This window comes from Capricornis sumatraensis, chromosome 13, assembly GCF_032405125.1.
Source record: "Capricornis sumatraensis isolate serow.1 chromosome 13, serow.2, whole genome shotgun sequence".
In the NCBI taxonomy this organism is placed as follows: Eukaryota; Metazoa; Chordata; class Mammalia; order Artiodactyla; family Bovidae; genus Capricornis; species Capricornis sumatraensis.
In genome coordinates this window covers 62,292,444-62,320,000 of record NC_091081.1, presented here as the reverse complement: position 1 = coordinate 62,320,000, position 27,557 = coordinate 62,292,444, and the positions used below count along the sequence as shown (strand labels likewise).

General features: G+C 40.8%; 1 protein-coding gene across 1 annotated transcript in view; it reads right to left on the bottom strand.

Annotated features, from left to right (window-relative positions):
- Nucleotides 1-25,683, bottom strand: part of PEX7 (peroxisomal biogenesis factor 7) — a 74,997-nt gene extending 49,314 nt beyond the window's left edge. Inside the window, exons 1-5 of the mRNA XM_068985289.1 lie at nt 25,493-25,683; nt 23,674-23,731; nt 22,500-22,650; nt 11,069-11,146; nt 10,582-10,690 (exon numbers count right to left, since the gene is read on the bottom strand). Coding sequence (XP_068841390.1) covers nt 10,582-10,690; nt 11,069-11,146; nt 22,500-22,650; nt 23,674-23,731; nt 25,493-25,622 — 526 coding nt within the window. The 5' untranslated portion in view covers nt 25,623-25,683. The remainder of the gene's footprint in view (nt 1-10,581; nt 10,691-11,068; nt 11,147-22,499; nt 22,651-23,673; nt 23,732-25,492) is intronic.
- Nucleotides 25,684-27,557: the final 1,874 nt, after the last annotated feature.

Genomic DNA, 27,557 nt, shown 5'->3' with positions numbered 1-27,557 from the left:
TGACTAAGCACACGCCCAATGCATTTTTCTTCAGGAAAGGAAAAGGCTCTGAAAATCCTCGTTTCTTGTAAGTAAAATTAGCACCCTATACCAGTATATTCTACAGGAAGCAAAATGGTTAACAGTTTTACTGTAAAATGTGTGCAAAGTCTACCAAGTCAGAATGGATAATTTCAAATCTTAGCTTTTACATTTATTACATTTTAAAGGGCCATCCAAAGGTATGGATTTCACCTTGAAAGAAACAAGTGGAGAAAATGTAAGGATTATACTCTGAATTACTACAAAAATGATTTATACCACCTAGCTGCACAGAGTCAACCCTGATTAGCTGTGTTAGATGCTGTTCGCCTTCAATTTTGTAAAATATGAGGAAACAACAAAATGACCAGATGAAAAATTCTGAATATATGTACATCTCCATTAAAAGTAAATTACACACAATAACTGATCCTCTGAGAAAGCCAGTTCAGGTTAATGTAAAAAAAAAAAATAATGCTGTGATGGCAATAATGGTCTTGATTCCATTTAGTAGTTGTGTGACCTGCACAAGCTGTATAATATGTCTGAGACTAGTTCCTCAGAATGCCTGGATGGAGGATGGTACAAAAACATTTAGTATAATAAAGTTTCTGTAAAGTGTTAGCATGGTCTCTAGCATATAGCAGATATGCTAATAAGTGGTATATAAAAACATTAACTTTTAAACGTTTCCTTTAGTTACCTACATATAATTTCCTATCATCCCAATTCTAAATTATTTGTCATTTAGCTAAGTCCAATAATTTCAGACAATTTTTTTTCTGATTTCTTTGCAAGTTAAGAAAGATAAGAATTAAACTGCTTGTGGTAATGAAATGTAGAGTTTAAGAACAGGGGCTTTGGAGCTTCAGAGCTTAGCTCTAGTCCAGCTCAATCATTTCATAGTTGTTGACATTCAGCCAAGTTACTTAACATCTTGAATTGTCATTTTCCTTACCTACGATAAAATATCTGCCTCATACAGACCCACAGACACAGGGAACAAATCAGTGGTCACCAGCTTGGTGAGAGAAGGACAGGAGGAAAATACAGGGGTAGGAGATTAAGAAGTACAAACTATCATGTATAAAATAAGATACAAAGATATATTGAACAACAAACGGAATATAGCTAATATTTTATAATAGCTATAAATGGTGTATAACCTTTAAAAATTGTGAATCACTATTTTGTATAACTGCACCTTACATAACTTTGTAAACCAACTATACTTCCAAACACACAAAAACATATCTGCCTTACAAAGCTGCCCCTGGCACAGCTAGACTGGCCTAAAGGAGATATTTGGGATTTCTCTGAGCTGTGATTGAAAAAATAATGCCAGTCCCCCTCACACAGGAGAATTTACAGGTTACAAAACTGAGAATTGTTGGTTGGCCATGTGTTTCACTGTATGGAGAAAGTTGACCTGCACAGTCAAGTCAGCCAGCAGAGAAAAGCCCAGATTAGAGACAGAGAATGTGTCCTGAGGTTGTTTAAGCATCCTTTCCCCTTCGGGGGTTGCTTTCCAATCAATTCTACAAAGACCTACAGTTGCTCAAGCTCTCCTATTACCACCTGCAGGCAGAGGAGATTCCTTATCATTGTGGCAGCTGTGAATGGAATTCACCTGAAGCTTCAGACTCTCAAAGCCTAGCTCCAGAGAAAAAGATTAAACTCAGCACAGGGCTTCCAATAATAACATAGGAAATGTTTAAATGATGTACATGAGATTTCAAAAGTTTATATGTTATATTAAGCCTGATATAACATATAACACGGGTCATGGTGGAGAGTTCTGACAAAATGTGGTCCACTGGAGAAGGGAATGGCAAACCACTTCAGTATTCCTGCCTTGAGAATCCCATGAACAGTATGAAAAGGCAAAAAGATAGGACGCTGAAAGATGAACTTTGCAGGTCAGTGGGCGCCCAATATGCTACTGGAGATCAGTGGAGAAATAACTCCAGAAAGAATGAAGAAACGCAGCCAAAGTAAAAACAATACCCAGTTGTGGATGTGACTGGTGATGGAAGCAAGGTCAGATGCTATAAAGAGCAATACTGCATAGGAACCTGGTATGTTAGGTCCATGAATCAAGGCAAATTGAAAGTGATCAAACAGGAGATGGCAAGAATGAACATTGACATTCTAGGAATCAGCGAACTAAGATGGACTGGAATGGGTGAATTTAGCTCAGATGACCATTATATCTACTACTGTGGGCAAGGGAGTAGCCATCATAGTCGACAAAAGGGTCCAAAATGCAGTGCTTAGATGCAATCTCAAAAACAACAGAATGATCTCTGTTGGTTTCCAAGGCAAACCATTCAATATCACAGTAATCCAAGTCTATGCCCTGTCCAGTAATGCTGAAGAAGCTGAAGTTGAATGGTTCTATGAAGACCTACAAGACCTTCTAGAATTAACACCCAAAAAAGATGTCCTTTTCATTACAGGGGACTGGAATGCAAAAGTAGGAAGTCAAGAAACACCTGGAATAACAGGCAAATTTGGCCTTGGAGTACAGAATGAAGCAGGGTAAATGCTAATAGAGTTCTGCCAAGAAAATACACTGGTCATAGCAAACACCCTCTTCCAACAACACAAGAGAAGACTCTACACATGGACATCACCAGATGGTCAACACCAAAATCAGACTGATTGTATTCTTTGAAGTCAAAGATGGAGAGGCTCTATTCAGTCAGCAAAAACAAGACTGGGAGCTGACTATGGCTCAGATCATGAACTTACTGCCAAATTCAGACTTAAATTGAAGAAAGTAGGGAAAACCACTAGACCATTCAGGTATGACCTAAATCAAATCCCTTATGACTATACAGTGGAAGTGAGAAATAGATTTAAGGGACTAGATCTGATAGATAGAGTGCCTGATGAACTATGGACTGAGGTTTGAGACATTGTACAGGGGACGGCAGCAAAACCATCTCCAAGAAAAAGAAATGCAAAAAAGCAAAATGGTTGTCTGAGGAGGCCTTACAAATAGCTCTGAAAAGAAGAGAAGTGAAAAGCAAAGGAGAAAAGGAAAGATGTACCCATTTGAATGCAGAGTTCCAAAGAACAGCATGGAGAGATAAGAAAGCCTTCCTCAGTGATCAGTGCAAAGAAATAGAGAAAAACAACAGAATGGGAAAGACTAGAGATCTCTTCAAGAAAATTAAAGATACCAAAGGAACAATTCATGCAAAGATGGGCACAATAAAGGACAGAAATGGTATGGAGCTAATAGAAGCAGAAGATAATTAAGAAGAGGTGGCAAGAATACACAGAAGAACTATACAAAAAAGATCTTCACGACCCAGATAATCACGATGGTGTGCTCACTCACCTAGAGCCAGATATCCTGGAATGTGAAGTCAAAGTGGGTCCTAGAAAGCCTCACTACGAACAAACCTAGTGGAGGTGATGGAATTCCAATTGTGCTACTTCAAATCCTAAAAGATGATGCTGTGAAAGTGCTGCACTCAATATGCCAGCAAATTTAGAAAACTCGGCAATGGCCACAGGACTGGAAAAGGTCAGTTTTAATTCCAATCCCAAAGGAAGGCAATGTCAAAGAATGCTCAAACTACCGCACAATTGCACTCATCTCACAGGCTAGCAAAGTAATACTCAAAATTCTCCAAGCCAGGCTTCAGCAATACGTGAACTGTGAGCTTCCAGATATTCAAGCTGGTTTTAGAAAAGGCAGAGGAACCACAGATCAAATTGCCAACATCTGCTGGATCAATGAAAAAGCAAGAGAGTTCCAGAAAAAAACATCTATTTCTTTTTTATTGACTATGCCAAAGCCTTTGACTGTGTGGATCACAATAAACTGTGGAAAATTCCTCAAGAGAGGGAATACCAGACCACCTGACCTGCCTCTTGAGAAACCTGTATGCAGGTCAGGAAGCAACAGTTAGAACTGGACATGGAACAACAGACTGGTTCCAAATAGGAAAAGGAATACGTTAAGGCTATATATTGTCACCCTGTTTATTTAACTTCTATGCAAAGTACATCATGAGAAACACTGGGCTGGATGAAGCACATGTTGGAATCAAGATTGCCTGGAGAAATATCAGAAGATAACCTCAGATATGCAGATGACACTACCCTTATGGAAGAAAGTGAAGAACCAAAGAGCCTCTTGATGAAAGTGAAAAAGTAGAGTGAAAAAGTTGGTTTAAAGCTCAACATTCAGAAAACTAAGATCATGGCATCCAGTCCCATCACTTCATGGCAAATAGATGGAGAAACAATGGAAACAGTGGCAGACTTTATTTTTCTGGGCTCCAAAATCACTAAAGATGGTGACTGCACCCATGAAATAAAAGGATGCTTACTTCTTGGAAGAAAAGTTATGACCAACCTAGACAGTATATTAAAAAGCAGAGACATTTCTTTGCCAACAAAGGTCCGTCTAGTCAAGGCTATGGTTTCTCCAGTAGTCATACTGTATGGATGTGAGAGTTGGACTATAAAGAGAGCCAAAGAATTGATGCTTTTGAACCGTACTGTTAGAGAAGACTCTTGAGAGTCCCTTGGACTGCAAGGAGATCCAACCAGTCCATCCTAAAGGAAATCAGTCCTGAATGTTCATTGGAAGGACGGATGTTGCAGCTGAAACTCCAATACTTTGGCTACCTGATGCAAAGAGCTGACTCATTTGAAAAGAGCCTGATGCTGGAAAGATTGAAGGCGAGAGGAGAAGGGGACGACAGAGGATGAGATGGTTGGATGGCATCACTGACTCAAATGGACATGAGTCTCAGTAAACTTCAGGAGTTGGTGATGGACAGGGAGGCCTGGTGTGCTGCAGTCCATGGGGTCGCAGAGCCGGATGCGACTGAGCGACTGAACTGAACCGAACCGATCAGGTCTGAAAGGCTCCCTTGGTGGCTCAGATGGTAAAGAATCCACCTGCAACGCCGAAGATGTAGGAGACATGGGTTCGATTCCTGCGTCAGAAAGATCCCCTGGAGTAGGACATGGCAACCCACTCCAGGATTCTTGCCTGGAAAATTCCATGGGAAGAGGAGCCTGGCAGGCTACAGTCCATAGGTCACAAAGAGTCAGACACGACTAACTTCAAAGCATTGTTTAAAGTTCAGTGAGCTCATGTTCATCCTAATAATTACATTCTATGGGTGTATGCGAATGCTTTACAGTGTCAAAACATTACAATAAACGTGGACTAGGAGTTAAGAAGTAACCAGTAATTTTAGCAACAATATGGATGAATCTCACAAAACATAATGCTGAGCAAAAGAAACCAAGACAGCACAACATAAAAACAGGTAACATTAATCGATGCTATTAGGAGGCAGTTCAGAGGTCACCCTCGATTGGACAGGGGTGGGTAATGACTGGAAGAATGTAAGAGGGGCCTCTGAGAACATCCTGTTTCTTGACCCGGGTCCCGAGAGCCCAGGTCTCCAGAGTCTCCTGCATGGGCAGGCAGATTCTTTACCACTAGTGCCACCTGGGAAGCCCCAGTACACAGGTGTGTTCATTGTGAAAATCCATCGTGTTATAAATAGGCACTGTTCTGTGTGTGTATTATATACTTCAACAATAGATTAAACAAATAACAACCACAAAGGCTGGGTGGATGCCTCTATCAAATTTCTCTGGGACAATATTCTGGTTCTTCACCAGCATAGTCAGGCAAAGTTTTTTTTTTAAAAAGACTACAGTATAGGCTGTCCCCTCTGGCAGTTAACTTAAAGAGCACAAAAAGAGTGAGAAGTGCTCTGAAGGAGCTGAGAATCCCACTTCCGCACATTCGGCACTTCCTCCTCCTCATTTCATTTGCCAGGTAGGAGAGAGACCTTCTGGCCAACTGGTACCATGACTCATTCAACTCGTTTAGCCACCAGGACATCTATATTTATATTGCTTGTTTAATTGCATTTTCCAGACAACTGGCCTTTCATTGTCAGCCAGACGTTTACCAGGGCCCTGCGGCAGTGCCACAGACCCACCTGAATTACCAGCTTCTCTTATCAGCTGCAGACTTGCCACTGGCAACAAAACCAGTGAATTTAAGTGCATGATATGGTACAGGAAGTGCTGGCTACTACCATGTCTAATTCAAGTTGCGGCATTAAGAAGAAGCTGGGTAAGGAGAATGAGTGTAAACGGTGAATCTGAAACCAGGAAGTGAAATGAACAGCAAAAGATGCATACTGGGCCCAAATAATTTAATTTATTTGAAATGCCAGATGTCTATCAGATGACTTTTTTGAGTAGAATGATGTTTTTTTCAAACTGCTGGACTCCACACATTGAGGCATGGCTATGATTTATGCAATTATATGGAGTCGGTAATAGCAGTAATTTAGTTTTCTTGGTTCAAAAGAAAGTTTACCTCATATTAATCCTCCTCATGTAATGAGCTTAAATATTCTTCCCTTCCATTTCATACAATTTGGAAATGTGAATTATGTAAGAGTAAAACTTTAATGAACGAAACAAAACCAACGCCCTTAGAGAACCCTACTAAGGAAGATCTAAATGTCTAAGTCCTACTTCCTTTTGGTTTGTCTTAACTTAGCTAATGATAAATTTAGTACTACAACTTTGAAGGGGATCAAATTCTTGGAAAAACTTAAATATTATATTCTCATGAAAGTGAAGGTGTTAGCTGCTCAGTCGTGTCCAACACCTTGCAACCCCATGGACTGTAGCCCACCAGGCAAGAATACTGGAGTGGGTAGCCATTCCTTTCTCTGGGGGGTCTTTCCAACCCAGGGAATGAATTCGGATCTCCTGCACTGCAGGTGGATTCTTTACCATCTGAGCCACCAGGGAAGCCCATATTATTATATACTATCTTAAAATATAAACTGTTATAAGGAGTTGAATGATATAATTAGCTATATATGTGCCACAGGATTAGACATAAAACTATGTCTTGACTGCCAATTATATAAGCTGCTTATCATTTTTAATATTTGTGAAGACAAATATTTTACAACTTTTTGTTCTTCAACCATGAATTTTACAGCTGAGATGATTTTTATGCAAATACTATACTATGTTTCATAGCAAACTCTTGTCCATAAGCAAGAAAACAAAGAGAATTAATGGATAAAAGACTATAATGTAACTCAAACTATAACTGGCAAAACTCAGGAAAAAACCTAAGTTCTCAATCTTAGGAAACCACTTCTTTGAATTCAGCACTGAAACCATTCTATAGAGTTTTTGAAAGTTAAGTATATTTCTGTTAAAAATAAACACGAAATTTCCATTACATCAACAGAAATAAGCTATTCATTAGACATCTGAAACAGAGCAACATCACAGACTAGTACAGTGTTTCCCAAATCAGGCTCATCACTAGATTCAGCTTGGGTGATTAAAAAATACACCTTTCAGAGGCATCTGATTCAGTAGGACTAAGATGAAGGCTAGAATTCTGTTGTTTTTTACGACTGAGCGACTTCACTTTCACTTTCACTTTCTTCCTTGGTAGCTCGGGGTAAAGAATTCGCTTGCCAATGCAGGAGACGCAGGTTTGATCCCTGGGTCAGGAAGACCCCCTGCAGAAGGAAAGGGCAATCCACTCCAATATTCTTGTCAGGAAAACCCCATGGACAGAGAAGTCTGGTGGGCTACAGTCCATGGGGTTGCAAAAAAGCCAAACTCGACTTAGCGACTAAACAACAGCAACGGACTGCGATGGTGGGCCAGGTTTCAGGATCACTGGACAGGTATGTTATTATACAAGCATACATTTCAGATTCCACCTGGAGCAAGTTACCTGAAACTCGCTTCCCAGAGTTTTAGTTCCCAGGTAAGCACTGACTCTCAATCCTTACAGCACATAATGCATGCAAAGACCATGCAAATCTTCCTCCAACATGCCCTATACTCTCCACATTCGTCCCTTTACTTCCCACTTCTCACCTCCTCATCTACTTGTTTATAAGGTAGCAGCTGAAGCACTATTTCCTTAGGGAAGTTACTCTGACCAGCCAGTTTTGACAAGCTCAAGAATCCTTTACTGTGTTCCCACGAATCCTGAGCACACACGTTAATGACACAAGGCACCACTCAGAGCACCCTTACTCTGTGCCAGGCACGGTCCTAAGCCTTCAAGCTTGTATCTTAATTAATTCACTTAATCCTCATCAAAACTCCACAACACAGGTTATTATTATCACTCTTATTTTTTAAATAAGGAATGAAGAGACAGAGGTTAAGCAGCATGACTGAAGCCATGTAAGAGCAGTGAAAGGAGAATCTGATCACAGGAAGTCCAGCTCCAGAGTCTGTGTCTGTAACCACTGTGCTGTGACCTCTTTCTCAAAGACCTTCACGCTCCTCATCGTTGCTGTCCCTAGGGTTTTTTTCTTAGCATCTCTCTTTCCCACTGGACTACATGCTCAGTGTATCTTCAGTGCCCAGACAACAGCATTCACTAAAGATCTGAATGATTCACCAACAATACCCCTTTTGACAATCAAAATTAACCTTAAATATGTTTTAAAAATTGTGATAATACAGTTATTTCCATAGCTTATATAACAGTAATCAAAAAACTGCAGTGTTTGCTTGTGTAAGGCACTCAGCTATGTTGAAGACGACACATGCTCTATTGGAAATACATGAAAACAATTCAAGCAAAGAAAACACACAAAGAAGTGCACTGCAAGTACACAACTTGGGAAGCAAATTTTCTTGTCTCTCTTGAAATGGCAAAGGCGCAGTGAGAGTTTTAGAGCTTACCCCAACTTTTATATGCCACAAACCCTCCTTTTGAGCTAATTACTAATTTATTTTAAAGATTAGAAAATTTTTAAATTCTAATAAATGCTTTAGTATAATGTTTTTTGAAAAGAAAATTAGCTGTCTAACTGAAAAGCAAGAGAAATATGTTCTAGAAGATAAAAAAATTTAACATATTTGGAATGGACATAGACTTTTTATGGAGGAATATAGGAAAATGTTACTAACAGCAGTTCTATAGGAGAGGGGAATGAGCAGTTACTTTTTATTTGGCATGTCTCTGTGTTGTCTGAATTTCTTTACTATGTATATGCTCAAATAGAAATTTTCAGGGTTACCATTTCTGTTTTCTCTTCATAAATTTACTTTTTGATAGTTATACAAGAAACAGGAAATAAAGAGTACTGATATTATCTTGTCAATCACCACAAACATTTATGATTAATTAACACGTGTTATACATTATTGTAACTGTTACTCAGACTTAGCAACCTTATTCTGATCAACAAACCAAAGATAAAGCCATCTAAGCCAAAGCAGCTCAATAGCTAATAAAAGGAGCTAGACTGGTTTCCAACTGGGGAAGATTCATAACTGGTTAGGATCTACCTAAGACAGACCGTTAATCATGAATTAATCATTAATGAAACCATATTTGTTCATTAATAGTTGTGCTTGACAAATTTACATTATGAAAAGTCATGGTGTGACAGATATTATGATATTACTAAGAATTAATATTCCATTCTAAACCACATGAATATAACTCTGACTTCCAACGTACTGTTTCCCCACTGGGAATGACTCTACCTTCTAACCAGGGACAGAAAGGAAAATTGTTCTTGCTGTCTCAAGCCTCTTCTCCCCATCATCCTCTGGGAGGACCCTGCCACTGAACTTGTTCATGTAAAGCCAGGACCACAGAAGTATGACAGGCTAGGCTGGTGGGGAAAAACGTAAAAGAATGAAAGTACAAGAGCTGTGAGGGCAGGGCTGCAGGGTGTGAGAGAAAGGCAAACAGCCAGGGGAGAGGTGCTCTAGAGCAGCCAGGGGCGAGTGAAGGTGCGGGCCGCTATTTCAATGACCATTTGGCAGGTGGCCCATGTTGTTTTAAATGGACTGCAGACAAGCTGTGTGATGCTTCTCTACAAATTATGTATATTGTTCAGATTATACATGATTTATGAATCGGCCTAAAGAACCAAATCTGTAAACCCTCATGCAAACAGTACAAAATCTAATTTTTAAACGTCTATAAAATGACTTCTGTCCATTAAAAAATATATAGATATATATATGTATGTATCTACTTTATCTCAGAATTGAAGACATACATTAAAAGCAAACAGGAAAAATGATCATACCAAATACAGTCTTGCTATGGCTTAGTGGCAATGAATTAATCCCTAACAGAGGGGTAAATATCAAGCAAAGGAGGTTAACTATGTGTGAGACATTTTGTGTTTCCTTATTTCATCCTGTGAACAACTCCACAAGCCCCATTTTCCTGATGAGAAAAGTCATCACATCACCCTGAGGTCCCACAACTGACCACTGAAAGGAGTTTCCAAATTCAATCAAGTTCAATGTCAGAGTCCTCACTTTGTCCCTGACCTCACCAAAAGAATACATGTTAAGGCAAAAGGTTAGAAGCAGGTTGGCTAATTCTTGTCTAGAGACTAAGAAAGAATGAAATAGTCTCAAGAGTTCAAGTAGGAATGCTTACTTCTCCAAACCTAAGGTACACAGCGCCACCTTCTGGGGAAAGTGAGGTCGCCATTCACCACAAATAAGGTTTTTGGTAAATTTATTATTTACCTGAGGATGAAGCAAAGCAGCCAGGAATGTGGGGAGACCAGATCGTGCTATAAATGACACTTTCATGGCCTCTAAAAGTGCACAGAGACTTTCCAACAGTTGGATCCCACTACAAATACAGGAACAGATCAATCACTTAACAGGAGTAAATTAAAATTTATGCTTTATATATACTATATATGATACATCATATATATACACACACAATATACACATATATCTCAAGGATTTATGCAAAGTATATTTTTATATAAAGCAGTATAGTATTTAAGAGGCCAAAATCATCAATGCTGAGCTAATTATTATTTTATAGCTCAAAGATTAGAAAATTTTAAATTCTAATAAATGCTTTAATATAATGTTTTTTGAAAAGAAAATTAGCTGTCTAACTGAAAAGCAAGAGAAGTATGTTCTAGAAAATAAAAAACTTGAGTGGACACTCTGGGGAAGGGAATATCTGGTTTTACATACAGTAATGCTGACATACCAGTCTGACAGTTTGATCCCATGAGCCAGACACCACAAGCTGTTCACCTCTGGTTTGGCTCCAGTCAACACTGTACACCTGAAACATTTAAAACTGTCATTTATAAAGTGAAAGAGCTGGGGCAGGGTAGACACATGTATACCTATGACCGATTCATGTTGATGTACAGCAGAAACCATCACAATATTGTAATTATCCTCCAATTAAAATAAATAAATTAATTTCATTTAAAAAAAAGGAAAGAGCATCAAGTTCAACATTACATCTTATCTGTTTATAACCGAACAGTCAGTTAGAACAACTAATTCACTTGGTTAAAACATCAAAGCTCTATAAACCTCCCCTCAGTGTCAGACAAAGGTCATTGTGTCTATGCCCCTAGACTTACCCCTAACAGGTAAGACTCCACTCTACAGAGTTGAGAATCCTACAGAGTATTTCTAAGATCTTCTCCACTAAAACAAATTATACATATGTTTAAACCTCCCAATAAATCACTGTCTGCAGCACCCTGAAGAAACATCAGAGAAGATTAGAAAGTTAGTCATCTAAAAACACTTGCCAGGCCAATGTTTATCAGAAAGTAGTAAAATTCAATTAATATCCCTTTTTTAGTCTTTCTTGATAAAAGCATACAGGAACCAGGTTTTCCTTTCAGATCTATTGGTAAACAGCTTCAGTTATCTAATGCTGCTCTCAGTAAATCACTTTAAGTGAATTATTTGAAAACTTATGGAAACAGTTTTAATCCTGTTATCAGATAAAATAGGTCATATACAGATCACTACTGGAAGCTAAGTTCAACTAAATTATGTCCATAATGAAACTTCACAAAAGCAGTTCTGCCCCAGACCCAAGAATATGCCATTAAGTGTGAACAGCCAGCAGGTTTATTTTGAATCTAAAAACTCTACCATGTTTATGTAGGAAGTATGACTGTCTGGGGTTTGTGGCAGCTAAAGTATGGGTTCCCTGTTCTCTGCTGCCTAATCCTATGCCTAGCCATATTGGAACCTGAGTTTAAAACCAAAAAAATGAGTAACACTGATTCTGCCTTGACTTAAAACTTTGATGTCTGACTCATTGTAGATTTACATTAATTTTGATTTCAAAAATACTGCATTAAGAGATAGTTTAAGGCTTCCCAGGTGGCGCTAGTGGTAAAGAACACGCCTGCCCATCCAGGAGATGTAAGAGACTCAAGGCACACACGTTCAAGCCCTGGGTCAGAAAGATCCACTGGAGGAGGCACCCCACTCCAGCACTCTTGCCTGGAGAATCCCATGGACAGAGGAGCCGGACTGGCTATAGTCCACAGCGTCACAAAGAGTCTGACACACAACTGAAGCGACTTAGCATGAACACAAGAGATTATTTATCCTGACTACTGAGCTTTTTGTGTACAGTCACTCAGACCTGTCAGACTCTTTGCAACCCTATGGACTGTAGCCTGCCAGGTTCCTCTCTCCGTGGAATTTCCCAGGCAAAAATACTGGAGTGGGTTGCCATTTCCTCCTCCAGGGGATCTTCCTGACCAGGGATCAAACCCGTGTCTCGTGTCTCCCACTTTGGCAGGCGAGTTCTTTCGCACCAGTGCCACCTGGGAGGTTTTTTAGGGTGGCTCAGACAGTAAAGCGTCTGCCTGCAATGTGGGAGACCCAGGTTCAACCCCTAGGTTGGGAGGATCTCCCGGAGAAGGAAATGGCAACCCACTCCAGTACTCTTGCCTGGAAAATCCCATGGACGGAGGAGTCTCGTGGGCCACATTCCATGGGGTCGCAAAGAGTCAGACACGACTGAGTGACTTCACTTTCACTCCACTTAAATTACATATCCAAGGTAAGCACTCCACCACTCCAGTTGTGGCCCAGCTGCAGCCTGTATTCTTACAAAAGAGAGAAGAGCAGTCGGAACACCAAAGAAATCGCAACCCAGCAACAGAGTAGCTCATAAAGTACACAGTAGGGTCAGCAAGATCCAAAGAGGTGCTGCAGTCATCTGTCAGTTACGGATGGAAAAAGATAAGCTTGGAGGCAATCAGAGAAGATCTTGAGACCTAAAGAGTCTGTGCTCATTGCAATATAATGATTTAAAAAACCAAATTTATCTCCACAACCTGCATCGTTGCTAAGTAATTATAAAGAGCTACTGCTAACATCATTAGCTCAGACTCCTCTGCCCCTACACAGTTCCAGTGTGACACAGGACTTGAAACCTCATGACTTCTCATTTTTAAAACTTCAAGAGCCTCCACGGGCTCAGAGAAAACCCAGCCCCAAAGATAACAAAAGACAGGAGGTATGAAAACTATGCTGCTGCCAGCTCTGCTATGTGACACAGGACAAAGTGGCAAGCATCAAGGTCTAGGACAACAAGACCGAGCATAGAACACACGTGGTGAGGTTTAAAATGGGATAAAAAAGGAGATGAAGGTGATTCAATCAATAAATACTTTTTGTTTGCCTTACTGTGTTTAAAAATACCAGGACATGGAAACGTAACAGTGTAAGCCAGGATATTGTGTTTAAAACACAAAAACTGCAGACCATGAATACAAAAGCTGGTGGGACGGAAAAATTCAGCTTGATGCCCGGAAGAAAAGAATCTTCGCAAAGCCCTGCAGGCTGGCTAAAATGTCAACAGCAGAAGGCAGAGGTGAAAACAGCGACCAGAAACTCCCTCAAAGACACAAATGGGGACATAAGCTCCCTAGGGATGGGAACTAGTGAACGCCGCAAGATAACACCAAGGTTTTGTGCCTGGGGACTGTCAGCAATGGTGGCATTAACAACACTGGAAGACTGGAGGAAGAGTGATAATGTGTAATTTTAGACATGGTGAGTTTGAGGTGACAGCCTGATAGTCAAGTGGAAATGTCTAGGAAGGACAGGGTTTGGGCATTAACCTCAAGCCCTGAAAAAAATTTACAGCAAGAGAGATGTTTGGGAGACAGCCAAAAAGGAATGACTGGATTCCATTATCCCAATCTCAAGTCAAATCTATTCAATAAATGTTTACTGTGAACAAGGGACAAAGAGTATAGTGTTAGGCAAAACAGATAAAGTACCAGCCTTCATGGATTTTATACTTTAGCAACGGAAGACATGCTATAAGTATATAATTTCAGGTTGCGATCAAAAAGAACTATTCAGAAAAATAATGCAGAGTAAGAAGACTAGAAAATAATAACAAGGGTGGGGAGGGGGCAGGTCACTGCTCAGTAAAGTGGTCAGTGAAGATGTCTCTGAACAGAGACCTGAGTGCAGTGAGACAGAACCCTGCAGATTTGAGAGGAAAGGTTTCCAAAGCAAAGAGCAGGCCTAGAAGGAAACAAGCTCATCACACCTTAAGACCAGCAAGGTCAAACGGCTCAGAGCGACAAGACTCCAAAGGGCCATGAGTTTGTATTTAATTTCTCAGAAGAGGCTACAACCATCAACCATAAGCGACCACCTATCTCACAGGACGCATCTAACTGCTCCCTCCTCCATTCTTGTTCACCTCCAATCCATTACCCATTTGCTGTTGGTCGGCTGGGAAGTGGGATCTGACTCTCTAACCCCATGGGCTGCAGCATGCCAGGCTCCTCTGACCTCCACTATCTCCCAGCGTTTGCTGAAATCCATGTCCATTGAGTTGGTGATGCTATCTAACCGTCTCATCCTCTGCTGCCTACTTGGTTTCCACATGGTTACTACATGGCTCCTACAGCTTACCATCTTCACTCAACACTGACATTCACTCATGCTGTTGCTTTTCAGCCAAAGGTCAAAATCATGCAAAACTGTGCATGCGTACGCATAAAACTAAAAGGAAAAATAAAGAAGATATAAATAGAAAATTCGGGATAATGGATGTTCTTGGGAAAAAAGGAGGATGAAGGACTGACTCAGAAAAAAGAAGCTACAGGAAGGACAGGAGCAGTAACCAGGGGCTCCAATGGTACAGGTAATGTTTTATTTCTTAAGCTAAATGATGAATATGTAACTGCTCACTATATATCTTTACAACTCACATATATTTTAGATGCACGAAGTGTATCATAGGAGAATTTTTAAATCTGCAGTATTCTTCCACTGATCTTAGCATAACAGCCAAAATGCTAACTGCTCCAAGGCACACAGACTCAGCCCTTCCCTTGCAAGCAAGCAGTTTCTTTTGCCTTGAACCCTGTCCTCTGACATCTCCACCTGAATAGTTCATTCCAACTGTCTCCTCAGACTCAAGGATGTCTCCCCCCACACACCCACCCCCGTCCCTTCCCCCAGGCCAGATCCTCCTCTCTCACAGCACTCTGTACATTCACAGCATGTATTACATTCCAAATTAACTAACCCAGCAGCTTAAGCCTTTCTTTCCCCAAGAGGGAAAGGACCTTGCCTGCCTTGTTCATCTTCCCTTTAGGCCTTATACAGTTCCTGGCAGACAGAGAGTTAATCAAAGTTTCTGGACTGAATGAGGAACAGAGAAACAATCTGGGTGGAAAGCACATCCCACATTAGTCTGCTCTTCTATCTTTTCCCCAGTCCCAATTCCCGGCTCCACTCCCATTCAAAGAGCAGACATGGCAAATGGTTAAGTTAAATATAAAAAGAAGAGTGATATGCAGCTATACTTTAAAAACAGGGTCCTCTGAAGGCCTATCTTATGAAATTACTCTTGGTAGTGGTGAAGAAAATTAATTGGGAAATTGCAAAAAGAAAAAAAAAAAACACTGAACAATACTTTGTGGGGCTTTATGAAACCTGAATCTCATCAAAACTACAGTTTGAGGAGGACAAATTCTATTACTGAATCCAATTCCCATAGAGCTCAGTTTTAATCTACCACACAGTACTGCCCTTTTTCAAGTTGGTCTATTTAATTCAAAATCATCAAATAAAAACTGTATCCAGAATGTTCACACTTATCTATATCAATACAAAGGAAAGGGACACTGAATTTTAATTACTGAGCGATTAGAAAGGGCTACATTTTTTTTAATATGAAACAAATTAAAAAGTATTTTCCATTATAGATATTTTTAAATGCACATAAGAGTAGAGAAAACAGCATAACAAATCCTCAGGTATCCATCACACACCTTCCGTAATTATCAACATTTTACCCATCCTATTTCATCTGTTCTGTTACTGACTGAACGACCGTTAGAGTATTTTAATCCGTCAGACTATTTCATTCACAAATACTTCAGAAGTAAGAATGTTTTCACCTTTTACATGAGCACAAGGCCATTTTCGCACCTTAGATTAACAACAGCTCCTTAACATCACCTAATACTTAGTCCATATTCCTATTTCCCTAACTGCATCAAAAACATCTTTTCTAGCTGGTTTACCAGGAAGCACAGTTGGCTAAAAAAAAAAAAAAAGCCCACCTCCAATGCAGGAGATGCAACAGATATGGGTTAGATCCCTGGGTCACAAAGATCCCCTGGAGGAGGAAATAGCAACCCACGCCAGTATCCTTGCCTAGAAAATTCCTTGGATGGAGGAGGAGCCTGGTGGGCTACAGTCCATGGGGTCGCAAGGTCACAATGGAGCACGCACACACGGATCTAAACGAGGATCCAGAGTTCCTGTTTTATACTCAGGCTGTTATGCCTCTTAAATCTTTTCAATCTAAGAAAACTCGCTCCCCACCTTGGTTTTCCTGCCGCCTTACCCCAGCAATGACATTTATTTGCTGAAGAAACAAAATTATTGGTCCTATGGAATGGTCTACATTCTAAATTTGACTTGTTTCCTCATGGTAGTGTTCAACTTTTTCCTCTACCCTTCTTATTTTATTTAAATTGGAATTTAGATCTAGAGGCTTGATTCCATTCATTCAGTCTTTTTTTTTTTTTTTAAGCTTCCTATTGTATTGGGAAGATTCTAATACAAGAAATTTTCCATATCAACTATTCGATTACCCCACAATGAAATTCATACAGGAAAAGCAGGATAAATGCCTTGATTCTTTATGTATCAATTCATGATCAAAGACTTTAAATGGATCAAATATCTCTTAAAGTTTTTCAGCAAACTGATACGCCTCACTATTTCACAATGAAGACAAACTTTAACTATTTTTAAAAACTGTAATAAGCACACTGAGCATCAGATGTCGAAGTATTAAACTGAATCTGTCATCTTTAAAGTCACTTTTAACTCACTCTCAACAGCACTATGCTATAAGCCATGAAGTCAGAAACAGAAGTCTCAATTCACTCTTTTTTCTCCTTGCTGAATCTTTTAAAGTTTTCTCATTCTTCATTCCCATTATATATTCAACAGCAGGCTAAGCTAAAGGCATTCTATGGGGCTCAAAAGACATAATGGCCTCTACAGTTAAACAATACAGAGAAAAATCAACTCCTGCTTTGATGCTAAGTTTAGAAGCCATGCAAAGGGAAAATGTCCACGCGTTTTTTTCTTTTCATGTCACTTTCATTCCTTTGGGCCTAAAATACATCTAGATCTTGGATGTCTCCTTTTTGCTTCAGTGACTATTCATCTGACTATCAGAAAACTAATGGCTGAACTTAATTTATTCAACACTGTTTGCTGAATATTCAACGAATATTTAGTAGCTCCTCAAAACTGTTTGATTTTAAATCAGCCCTTTTGTTTCTGCACACTTGGTGTAAGAGACAAACTTTAAATAAATGCTGCATTTCTCTCTAATGAAAAATGCCAGATACTTGGTATCTTAACACTGAGCTTTTAGGCCGATTACCAGAAATTCTCTTAATCTCATGGAGGATGACCTTTCTGAGGGCCTGACAGTCCTCCACTCATCATCCTGCTTGGTGTGGTTTGACTTTTACTAACCATCATGAGAAAGACAAGAAGTAATATTGCAGCACACGCTGACGGGTACCTTCCCAACCACCAATCTCCCTTTCTCCTTGCTCACCTGAATCACAGCTCTGTCCTTTAGGGAAAGCTCTGTCCCTTCCTTGCTCATCCCAGGGGTGAACTTACTCAGGTGAAAGCACACAGGTGGTGGCTTGTTTCCCTCACAAGTGACAGAGTTGAGACTGGCCATACAGTGAGATGATACTGCTGCTGCTGCTAAGTCGCTTCAGTTGTGTCCAACCCTGTGCGACCCCACAGACGGCAACCCACCAGGCTCCCCTGTCCATGGGATTCTCCAGGCAAGAACACTGGAGTGGGTTGCCATTTCCTTCTCTAATGCATGAAAGTGAAAAGTGAAAGGGAAGTTGCTCAGTCGTGTCCAACTCTTCGCGACCCCATGGACTGCAGCCTACCAGGCTCCTCCGCTCATGGGATTTTCCAGGCAAGAGTACTCGAGTGGGGTGCCATTGCCTTCTCCAGAGATGATACTAGGCTGGTGCAAAAGTAATTGAGCTTTTTGCACTGTTGAAATGTGCCATTTGACATTGAAATCCATTCTTAAATAAATGTGGTTATGTTACACATCATTTAAATGCACGTTTCTTGCTTTATGTTTTTTTGCTAATGACTTATTACTTGCTGTTCATATGTATTTTAGACCATGGAAATGATGTTAGACAAAAAAGCAAAGTCAAGCAATTTTCTTATTCAAGTTCAAAATGGGTCATAAAGCAGCGGAGACAACTTGCAATATCAACAATGCATTTGGCCCAGGAATTGCTACCAAACGGACAGTGCAGTGGTGGTTCAGGAAGTTTTGCAAAGGAGACAAGAGCTTTGAAGATGAGGAGCACAGTGGCCAGCCATCAGAAGTTGACAACCACCAATTGAGAGCGATCACCAAAGCTGATCCTCTTACAACTACACAAGAAGCTGCCAAAGAGCTCAATGTCGACAATGGTTGTTCAGCATTTGAAGCAAATTGGAAAAGTGAACAAACTCAGTAAGTGGGTGCCTCATGAGCTGACCACAAATCAAAAGAAACTGTCTTTTGAAGTGTCACCTTCTCTTGTTCTATGCAACAACAATAAACCATTTCTTGATCGGACTGTGATGTGCAACAAAAAGTGGATTCTATAGGACAACGAGCCTTGACCAGCTCAGTGGCTGGACTGAGAAGCTCCAAAGCACTTCCCAAAGCCAAACTTGCACCCAAAAAAGGTCATGGTCTCTGCTTAGTGGTCTGCTGTTGGTCTGATGCAGTACAGATTCCTGAATTCCATTACAGCTGAGAAGTATGCTCAACAAATGGGTGAGACCTGCCAAAAACTGCAAGACCTGCCGCTGCTGTTGGTCAACAGCAAGAGCCCAATTCTTCTCTATGACAACGCCCAACCACACATTGCACAACCAGCGCTTCAAAAGTTGAACAAATCGGACTACGAAGTTTTACCTCACCCACCATATTCACCAGACCTCTGACTCACCAACTACCACTTCTTCAAGCATCCTAACTTTTTGCAGGGAAAACATTTCCACAAACAGCAGGAGCAGAAAATGCTTTCCAAGAGTTCATTACATCCCACCAAAGCATGGATTTTTATGTTACGGGAATAAAGTTATTTCTCATGGCAAAAATGTGTTGATTATAATGCTTCTTATTTTGATAATAAAGTTTTCTTTTAGAGCCTAGTTATAATGATTTAAGATTCATGGTCCAAAACCACAATTACGTTTGCAGCAAGCTAATAACTGAACCATAGGGAGTGTAAGAATAAAGAAATCCACTGAGGAGAGCAGAGTGGAAAGGTGGGAGAAACCTGGGTATTGGATGATACTGTCAAGCCTAAATTAACCAAACCTGGACCCATCCCACCTTCATATGCCTGGTTATGTGAAATAACACACTCTGATTGTTGAATGCACTTTTCCTCAGGTTTTCTCTTATTCTAATGGCCTAGGCATCTGATACAAATGTTTATCAAAAATTGCATTTGAAACAAAAATGAAGAAGGACAACCTAGAATAAAAGTCTGAAAAAACAAGCAATAACATGTCTTCAGTTAAAAAAATTACTTATATAACTATAGAAAAAACTTATAAACTACTAGTTTAACAGTAACTCAAATAACAAAGATCGAGGTACTTTTTACAAGTTGACTAAAAGTAACCCAGCACTACAACTTGGCTCAGGAAAATATTACAACCATGTAAATAATATTATTAGAAGTCAAGAAGTGAAGTTGCTCAGTCATATCCGACTGTTTGCGACCCCATGGACTGTAGCCTACAAGGCTCCTCTGTCCATGGAATTTTCCAGGCAAGAGTACTGAAGTGGGTTGCCATTTATTTCCTTCTCCAGGGGATCTTCCCCACCAGGGATCGAACCCAGGTCTCCCACATTGAAGGCAGACGCTTTACAGTATGAGCCACCAGGGAGACCTATTAGAACTAGAAGCTTAAGATCATGGTGGCAAAGTCATAAAAAGCTCAACACAAATAATCATATTTCTGGAATAAATTAGGTTTACAATGTTTAAAGCAACACTGTACAACAGGAGATTACCCAAAGGAGTTTACCAGGAGGGTGAAAGATAAAGAGACTGTATAACCTGAGGACAGGCCAATGGAATTATTAATACAAACGCACAGTCTGGAAGAAAGAAGACTTAGAGAGGGCATGATGGCTATTTCCAAGGGTTCTCCTTGGAAGTGGGGACAGGACTTGGTTTCATCATGTCAGAGAAAGGCATTAGAAGCAACAGTGGGTTGATACTGAAGATAGATTTGGTTTTAAGAAAGCAACTGTCTATCCAATAGAGCAATCAAAAAGCCAAATAGGGGCTTCCCCAGTGGTTCAGTGGTTAAGACTCCAATTTGCCACGCAGGCAATACGAGTTCGATACCTGGTTGGGGAAGATCCCTCATGCCACAGAGCAACTGAGCCCATCTGCCGCAACTACTGAGTCCATGCACTGCAGCTCCTGGAGTCCACGGCCGAGAGCCCGTGCTCTGGAGAAGTCACTGCAATGAGAAGCTTGCACATCGCAAAGAGCAAACCCTGCCTGCTGCAACTAGAGAAAGACTGTGTGCAGCCACCACAGCCAAAAAACAAACAGGCAAATCTTAAAAAACAAAGCCAAATAAGTTATCATATAAGAGAGTGAAATTCACTTTCACTGAGATGAAGTAAAGATGGAGCTGCAATCACAAAGAACATTCTAGAACAGTATTTTTCAGATTGTAGCAGTATACACACATCACTGGTTGTACAAGACATGATTTTAACTGGTACCTACATTTAATCTTATGTATTTATTTTACCATACATTAAATAAATGTACACACTAAGTTAGCCATCAGTTCCATGGTTCACGAATATATGCTGTTTTAGGATATGTGAAATAACAATGTAAAGTTCATTTAAAGGAAAACATTAAACCAGTTTCTCAGATTTAACATAACTGGATATATTACTTTATGATTTGTTAGTTACAACCCTAGAATTTATACAGATAAGCAATACAAGGCCCAAAGATTTAAGAAAAAATTTTTGAGAGGAAAAATAATTTTAAAAAAGAAAGAAAAAACATTCAGTTAACTATAAGTAATACATGGAAATGGTAAAAATGACTGAATTCTGGACATGCTGCTTTGTGAGGATTCTTGCACTGAACATCCTAAAGCTAAAGTTCCTCCCTTATCAAAGCTATCTTAGTGTTCAGTGGTTCTATCAAAATACAATCATTCACAACTACATCTACTCAAAGATCCTCCTTCACAATAAAATGGAATAACTGAAATTTTCTATTATTTTCATCACAATCTCAGAAATTATGATTTTTAATAGCTAGAGCTATAAAAATGATGTTTAGAATCTTCACATAACTACTCTGTTATTACAAAAAACTAACACTCTTGCATCTAATAAGCATTTACTGAAGCCAGGAACTGTGCTGGAAACAAATTTGCAAGTAAATTTGCAAGTATTCATTTGAAGGATCTACTGAGAAGAATTTTAAAACACACCCAAGGAGAAAATTTTTACTATCATGTTCAGTAAAAGTATATATGTATTTTAATATGACTGAAGGCCAAACTATTTTCTATGCTACCCATACACACAGACAATATCTAGTACATGAACGAGATTTAGTTTTTAAACTTATTCAGTAAGCTCTGCTTTATATTCAGGATTTCATGCTCATGCTTAAATACATTCTGAAAATCCTTGGTGAAGCCCTAAAGGCAATCTTACAATGTCTGGGTGAAAAGTCCGCCTACCTCTATCTTAAGGCAGTGTATGGAGGCATAGCCTTTCTAAAGCGTAAAGAAAGTAATGGGCCTCTGGAGGAAACAGTGCCACAGTATACTTCCTACCAGAGGCGTTTTTACTGACTAATGAGAAGCCTGACCTTTCCTTCTTTCCCAGCTCCTTAGGCCAAGAGGTACTTGATGTTTGGATAATCAAATAACCAGTGACATCTAACATGTACAAGAAACACTAAAACTTCGTGTCCCCATGTGTCCACCCCCAAATGGATTTCAACCAAAGAAAAATAATCAACCCAGAAAGACCTCCTTCCTACCTCCTGAGTGTGCTCCTTGAAGACCTGCAGTGGCCCTGTGGCCTTGGTGGTATCCCAGAGCTGTAAGGAGCCATCGCCACTACAAGTGACCAGCACATGCTCATTGTTCTCACTCCAGGTCACATCAAACAAACCATCATTCCAGTCAAAGCTACACCAGGAAAATTAAAACCAAAAAATCTAGTTACACAGGCAGCTGAACATATAATGACAATCTTTTTTTTTTTTCAGTTTATCACATATTTTTAACACAGTATCTCACAATGTCTTCACAAATATGGGAGATTTCATAGAGTAGACACTTGATAGATGCAGAAACAAGTGCAGAGAACCTTAAAAGAACAGCCCAGTTACGAGGCCAGAGAACTGCACAGCAAATTAACATCAGGGCTTCCAACTAGAAATAGGACACTGTTTACATGAGAACACGCTGCCACACTTGGGTGCTCGCTGTCTTCTGTGGTTCAAAGGAGGGATCAGCAAGCACTTGAAAATATCAATTTAGATCAATAATTTCAGTGTTTCCCATAAATCTTTCACCTGAGGTATCAGCAGGTAGTTATTTTCTGAGGCAATTTCCTTTCCTTTCTCCACCCTTGACTAACCCTGATGGAGGTGTTAATGAATCTAACAGTCACATAGATAAGAAAAGTACAGAGTGAAGAAAGGGAAAAAGGTAATAATTAGTTCCTGAATGAGTAAAGCTAAAGACACAAAGGTGACTTTCCTAGTGGTCCAGTGGTTAAGAATCCACCTTGCAATTCAGAGGATGCAGGTCTGGGAACTAAGATCCCAGATGCCCTGGGCAACTAAGGCCACACACCACAACTAAAGATTCCATGTGACACAACAAATATCCTGTGTGCCACAACTAAGACTCGATGCAGCCAAATAAATAAGTTTAAAAAAGAAGACAGCAAAGATAGGAATGTCAAACAAGATACCAACTAGCTTACATTTTTGTATGTTTAAGTTTTATCATTTATAAGTGAATATTGAACAACAAGAGATTTAGAAGAAAAGTGACAATCACAAGTTAATGGCAAAAATCAGTTCCACAATGTGCAAATCCTGAAGGCTTTTTTATATTACAACTTAAAACATCTTACTGATTACAAAGATTTAAAACCAAAAGCAACAGAGAATACATATAATTTTAATAGAACCATCTTACCTTCTAAAAAGCCTAAGCCCAGATTCATTTTGATCCAATATTAGCAGAGTTCCACTGCCTAAAGGAGAAAAAAGTTGAGGTCAAGGCAAAGGGGTATCAAGAACTGAGAACAATACTACAGTCACAAATTTCTCCCTAAAGTTCCTTGAGACCACATAAACAAAATGATCAGGACTGCGCTCTCCATCTCTCTCTCTCTACATTGTACTTCAGTAATTAAATATTAAATTTACTATCTCACCTATACTTGGATTCCAGACACAGCTGAACAGGGGAGAGATATTTAAGTGCATCCTCTACGGCCAGGATGACATGTACACAAACCTCCCAAACGTGTGTGATCATTCCTATTCACAGGAGAGGAAACTCAGGCTTATAGACACCAGGGACTACACCTTCTACTATAATACCTCACATTGCCTCCACAAAAAAACCTAAAATACATTGTGTGTGATTTAAAAACACATACCTGGTGGATTTTACCACTACTTGGCAGTAAGGTGCTGAACACGATATACCATTACCTATCAAAGAGGAGTTATTTTACTGAAGATCAGTGTATTTTAGAAACTTAGATTTGTTACACGGTTGGAAGAAAAAAAAAAGCTCTATTTATACATGATTGACTTAAAAAAAAACACATTTTAAAGAGATTTTTAAGGATTTAATTTAAAACATCATTACAAACTCACGAGTCTTCAACCTTAAATGTGGGCAAGTATTGCAAATCTGAATTTGCAACCACTAAAAGCTAATAGTGAAAACATAAAAAGCAAATATTTCTCTCCTTCTGAGCTGTAGAAATCACTTTTTTTTCAACTGTATGATTCTACAAAAAAAAAAAAAACACTAACTATCGCGATCTGACATTATGCAATGAATTGTTTCATAGAATTTCAGTGTGTAAACAAGAGCTAGGAAATTAATTAAAAGAAAGTCCAAAATCAAGAAGGGAATCCTGCCTTTCAACCAGAGACAATTAACTTGAGCCTCTAACTGCCTGTATATGTCTGTATTCCTCCCAAGACAACAAAGGACTCAGAGCTTCATGAATTTCTTGCTGGTTCTTGCGGGGAAACGCCTAGCGTCTGTTCATTGGAAGGACTGATGCTGAAGCTCCAACACTGGCCAGCTGATGCCAAGAACTGACTCCTTGGAAAAGACCCTGATGCTGGGAAAGATTGAAGGCAGGAGGAGAAGGGGACGACAGAGGATGAGATGGTTGGATGGCATCACCGACTGGATGGATAAGGGTTTGTGCAAGCTCCTGGAGCTGGTCATGGAGAGGGAGGCCTGGCGTGCTGCAGTCCATGGGGTCGCAAAGAGTCGGACACGACTGAGTGACTGAACTGAACTGAACAGGGTGCATCCTTACGACGCACAGCCTGTGGTGAATGTGGTCCAATTAACCGGTACTGGGGTGATCCTGCAGACCGTCTTCCAAGTGCTGTGGGTCCGGTCGGACCGGTAGGAGGGGCCACACGGGTTCAGCCAGCTCTCCGCAGAGCCACTCGTACCAGGCGGGGTATGTGTCTTGCGGGCGAAGGAGTTGGTGCGCTCTTTAAGAGTAAGGATTACGGGCACTAGGCACCTTCCACATCCTGTTTCCGCACAGTAAGTGGAAAGGTGAGGCACTCTACTCTAGACCAACTCCCCACACTGGACAAAAGCGGTCAGGAAGCCAGCCAACTCCTTGGCTACCCCTGGCCTTCTTTTGCCGCGCCGTCTACTATCGGAAGTGATTTCCGACCACGGGGAGGAGCTGGACCTTGGCTGGAACCCGCCCCCGCCCGGGAGGCTGGGCGCGACCCGGCCTCACCCGCGATGCCGTAGTGCTGCGAGGCGGCGCAGGCTAGTCGGCCCGGCAGGTATGGGGAGAACTCGGCAGCGTAGCCGTGGCGGCCGGGCACCCGCAGCGTCCGTACCCCTCCGCCGGGCGTCGCGCTCATCCCGCCCGCTGCCTCCGGCCCTCGCCGCTTTGGCCGCCGGAGCCGTTCCGAATAGGTGGCGGACCGTCTGGACTCGCTAAAAGAGTTAGACTCTAGCAGCCAAGGCGGAAGTGAGGACACCGGTTGCCCTGAATGCTAGATTTCGATTGGTCCGCAAGGGAAAGGGAATTGACTCTGATGGAGGCCATACTTGTTTTGGGCAAAACAAACGCTTGGCCCCGGCTGTAATGAATTAAACCTGAAGGTCGTTTTTCAAGGATTAAGTGGTGATTCTGACACCTTTTGTTTTTACATCTCAGCCTCCACCGCGGGCTATCTGGTTCTTATTAATTCCTTTATCTTTTGAAAAACTGGCATCAGGGAATGACCCCATGGACTGTAACCTACCAGGTTCCTCCGTCCATGGGATTTTCCAGGCAAGAGTATTGAAATGGGTTGCCATGTCCTTCTCCAGGAGATCTTCCCGACACAGGGATTGAACGTGGGTCTCCCGCATTGTAGGCAGATGCTTTACCAGGGAAGTCCACAAAATGAGAAAAGTTACAGCAAAGTCTGAAACCATGCCACAAGTCCGAAAGGCTACTGAATGATTTGTTGCTCAGGGAAACAAGGCGTAGTTAAATTCATGGACGTGAGGCTCAGGAAAGAGACATCATTAGCAACTAACTTAAAAAAAATTTTTTTTTAATTCTCATTATATTTATTGTATAGAATTAACTGCTCAGGTGTTGGAGCTGATTAAGAAAAACGAAGGCTCATTCATCCATTCAAATATTTACCAGGCGTACACCATATAGGGCTTCCCTTGTGGCTCAGCTGGTAAAGAATCCTCCCGCAATGCGGGAGAGCTGGGTTCGATCCCTGGGTTGGGAAGATCCCCTGGAGAAAGGAAAGGAAAGGCTACCCACTCCAGTATTCTGGCCTGGAGAATCCCCATGGACAAAGGAGGCTGGTGGGGTCGCAAAGAGTCAGACATGACTGAGCGACTTTCACTTCACATACCAATGTAGTGTGCTAAGTCGCTTCAGTCATATCCGACTCTTTGAGACCCAGTGGACTTTTGCCCACCAGGCTCTTCTGTCCATGGGATTCTCCCGGCAAGAATACTGTAGTGGGTTGCCATGCCCTTCTGCAGGGGATCTTTCTGGACCCAGGGATCGAACCTGTGTCTCCTGTGGCTCCTGAGTTGCAGGCAAATTCTTTACCGCCGAGCCACCGGGGAAGACCTATAGCATATAGAGAGTGGCTATATAGTACTTATCTGCCAATAAGGCCCTTTTGAGAGTGAAAGAGGGTGCAGTTAATAATTAAGCCAGGTCAACCTGTATAAACCTAGTCATATGGCCACTTTAAAATATACAACAAGTGCAGTGCTAGGCACTGGGGATTCCAAAGCAAGAAGATATAGTCCCATGTCATCAGTTAAGTGTAACCAAAATACCGAAGGTGCTATGAGAAATATATAGGGGCTATTTTTTATATATAAAACTAATTATCAGTGCTGGAGGATGGGGGACAGGAGGGAAAGTTTCAGAAAGCAAGTAATATTTGTGTAAATGATGATAACTGCTAAGTTGCTTCCATGAACTGTAGCCTGCCAGGTTCCACTGTCCGTGGGATTCTGCAGGCAAGATTACTGGAGTGGACTGCCATTTCCTCCTCCAGGGGATCTTCCCGCCCCAGGGATCCAACCTGAGTCTCTCATATCTCCAGCAATCACAGGCGGGTTGATGACAAGGTTTCCTTTAAATGGACAAGGAGATAGAGGTCATTACAGGAGCAGGAACAACAAGAGACCTAAAGAAGCATGATCTATAGGAGATTATAGCTGCCACGAATCAGCCTGGCCGTGTGGAAGGGGTGTAGTGAATAGTATTGGGTGGAGAGACTAGAATACTCTGTTGTGTCATGAAGAGTCCTGTGTGTCATACCAAG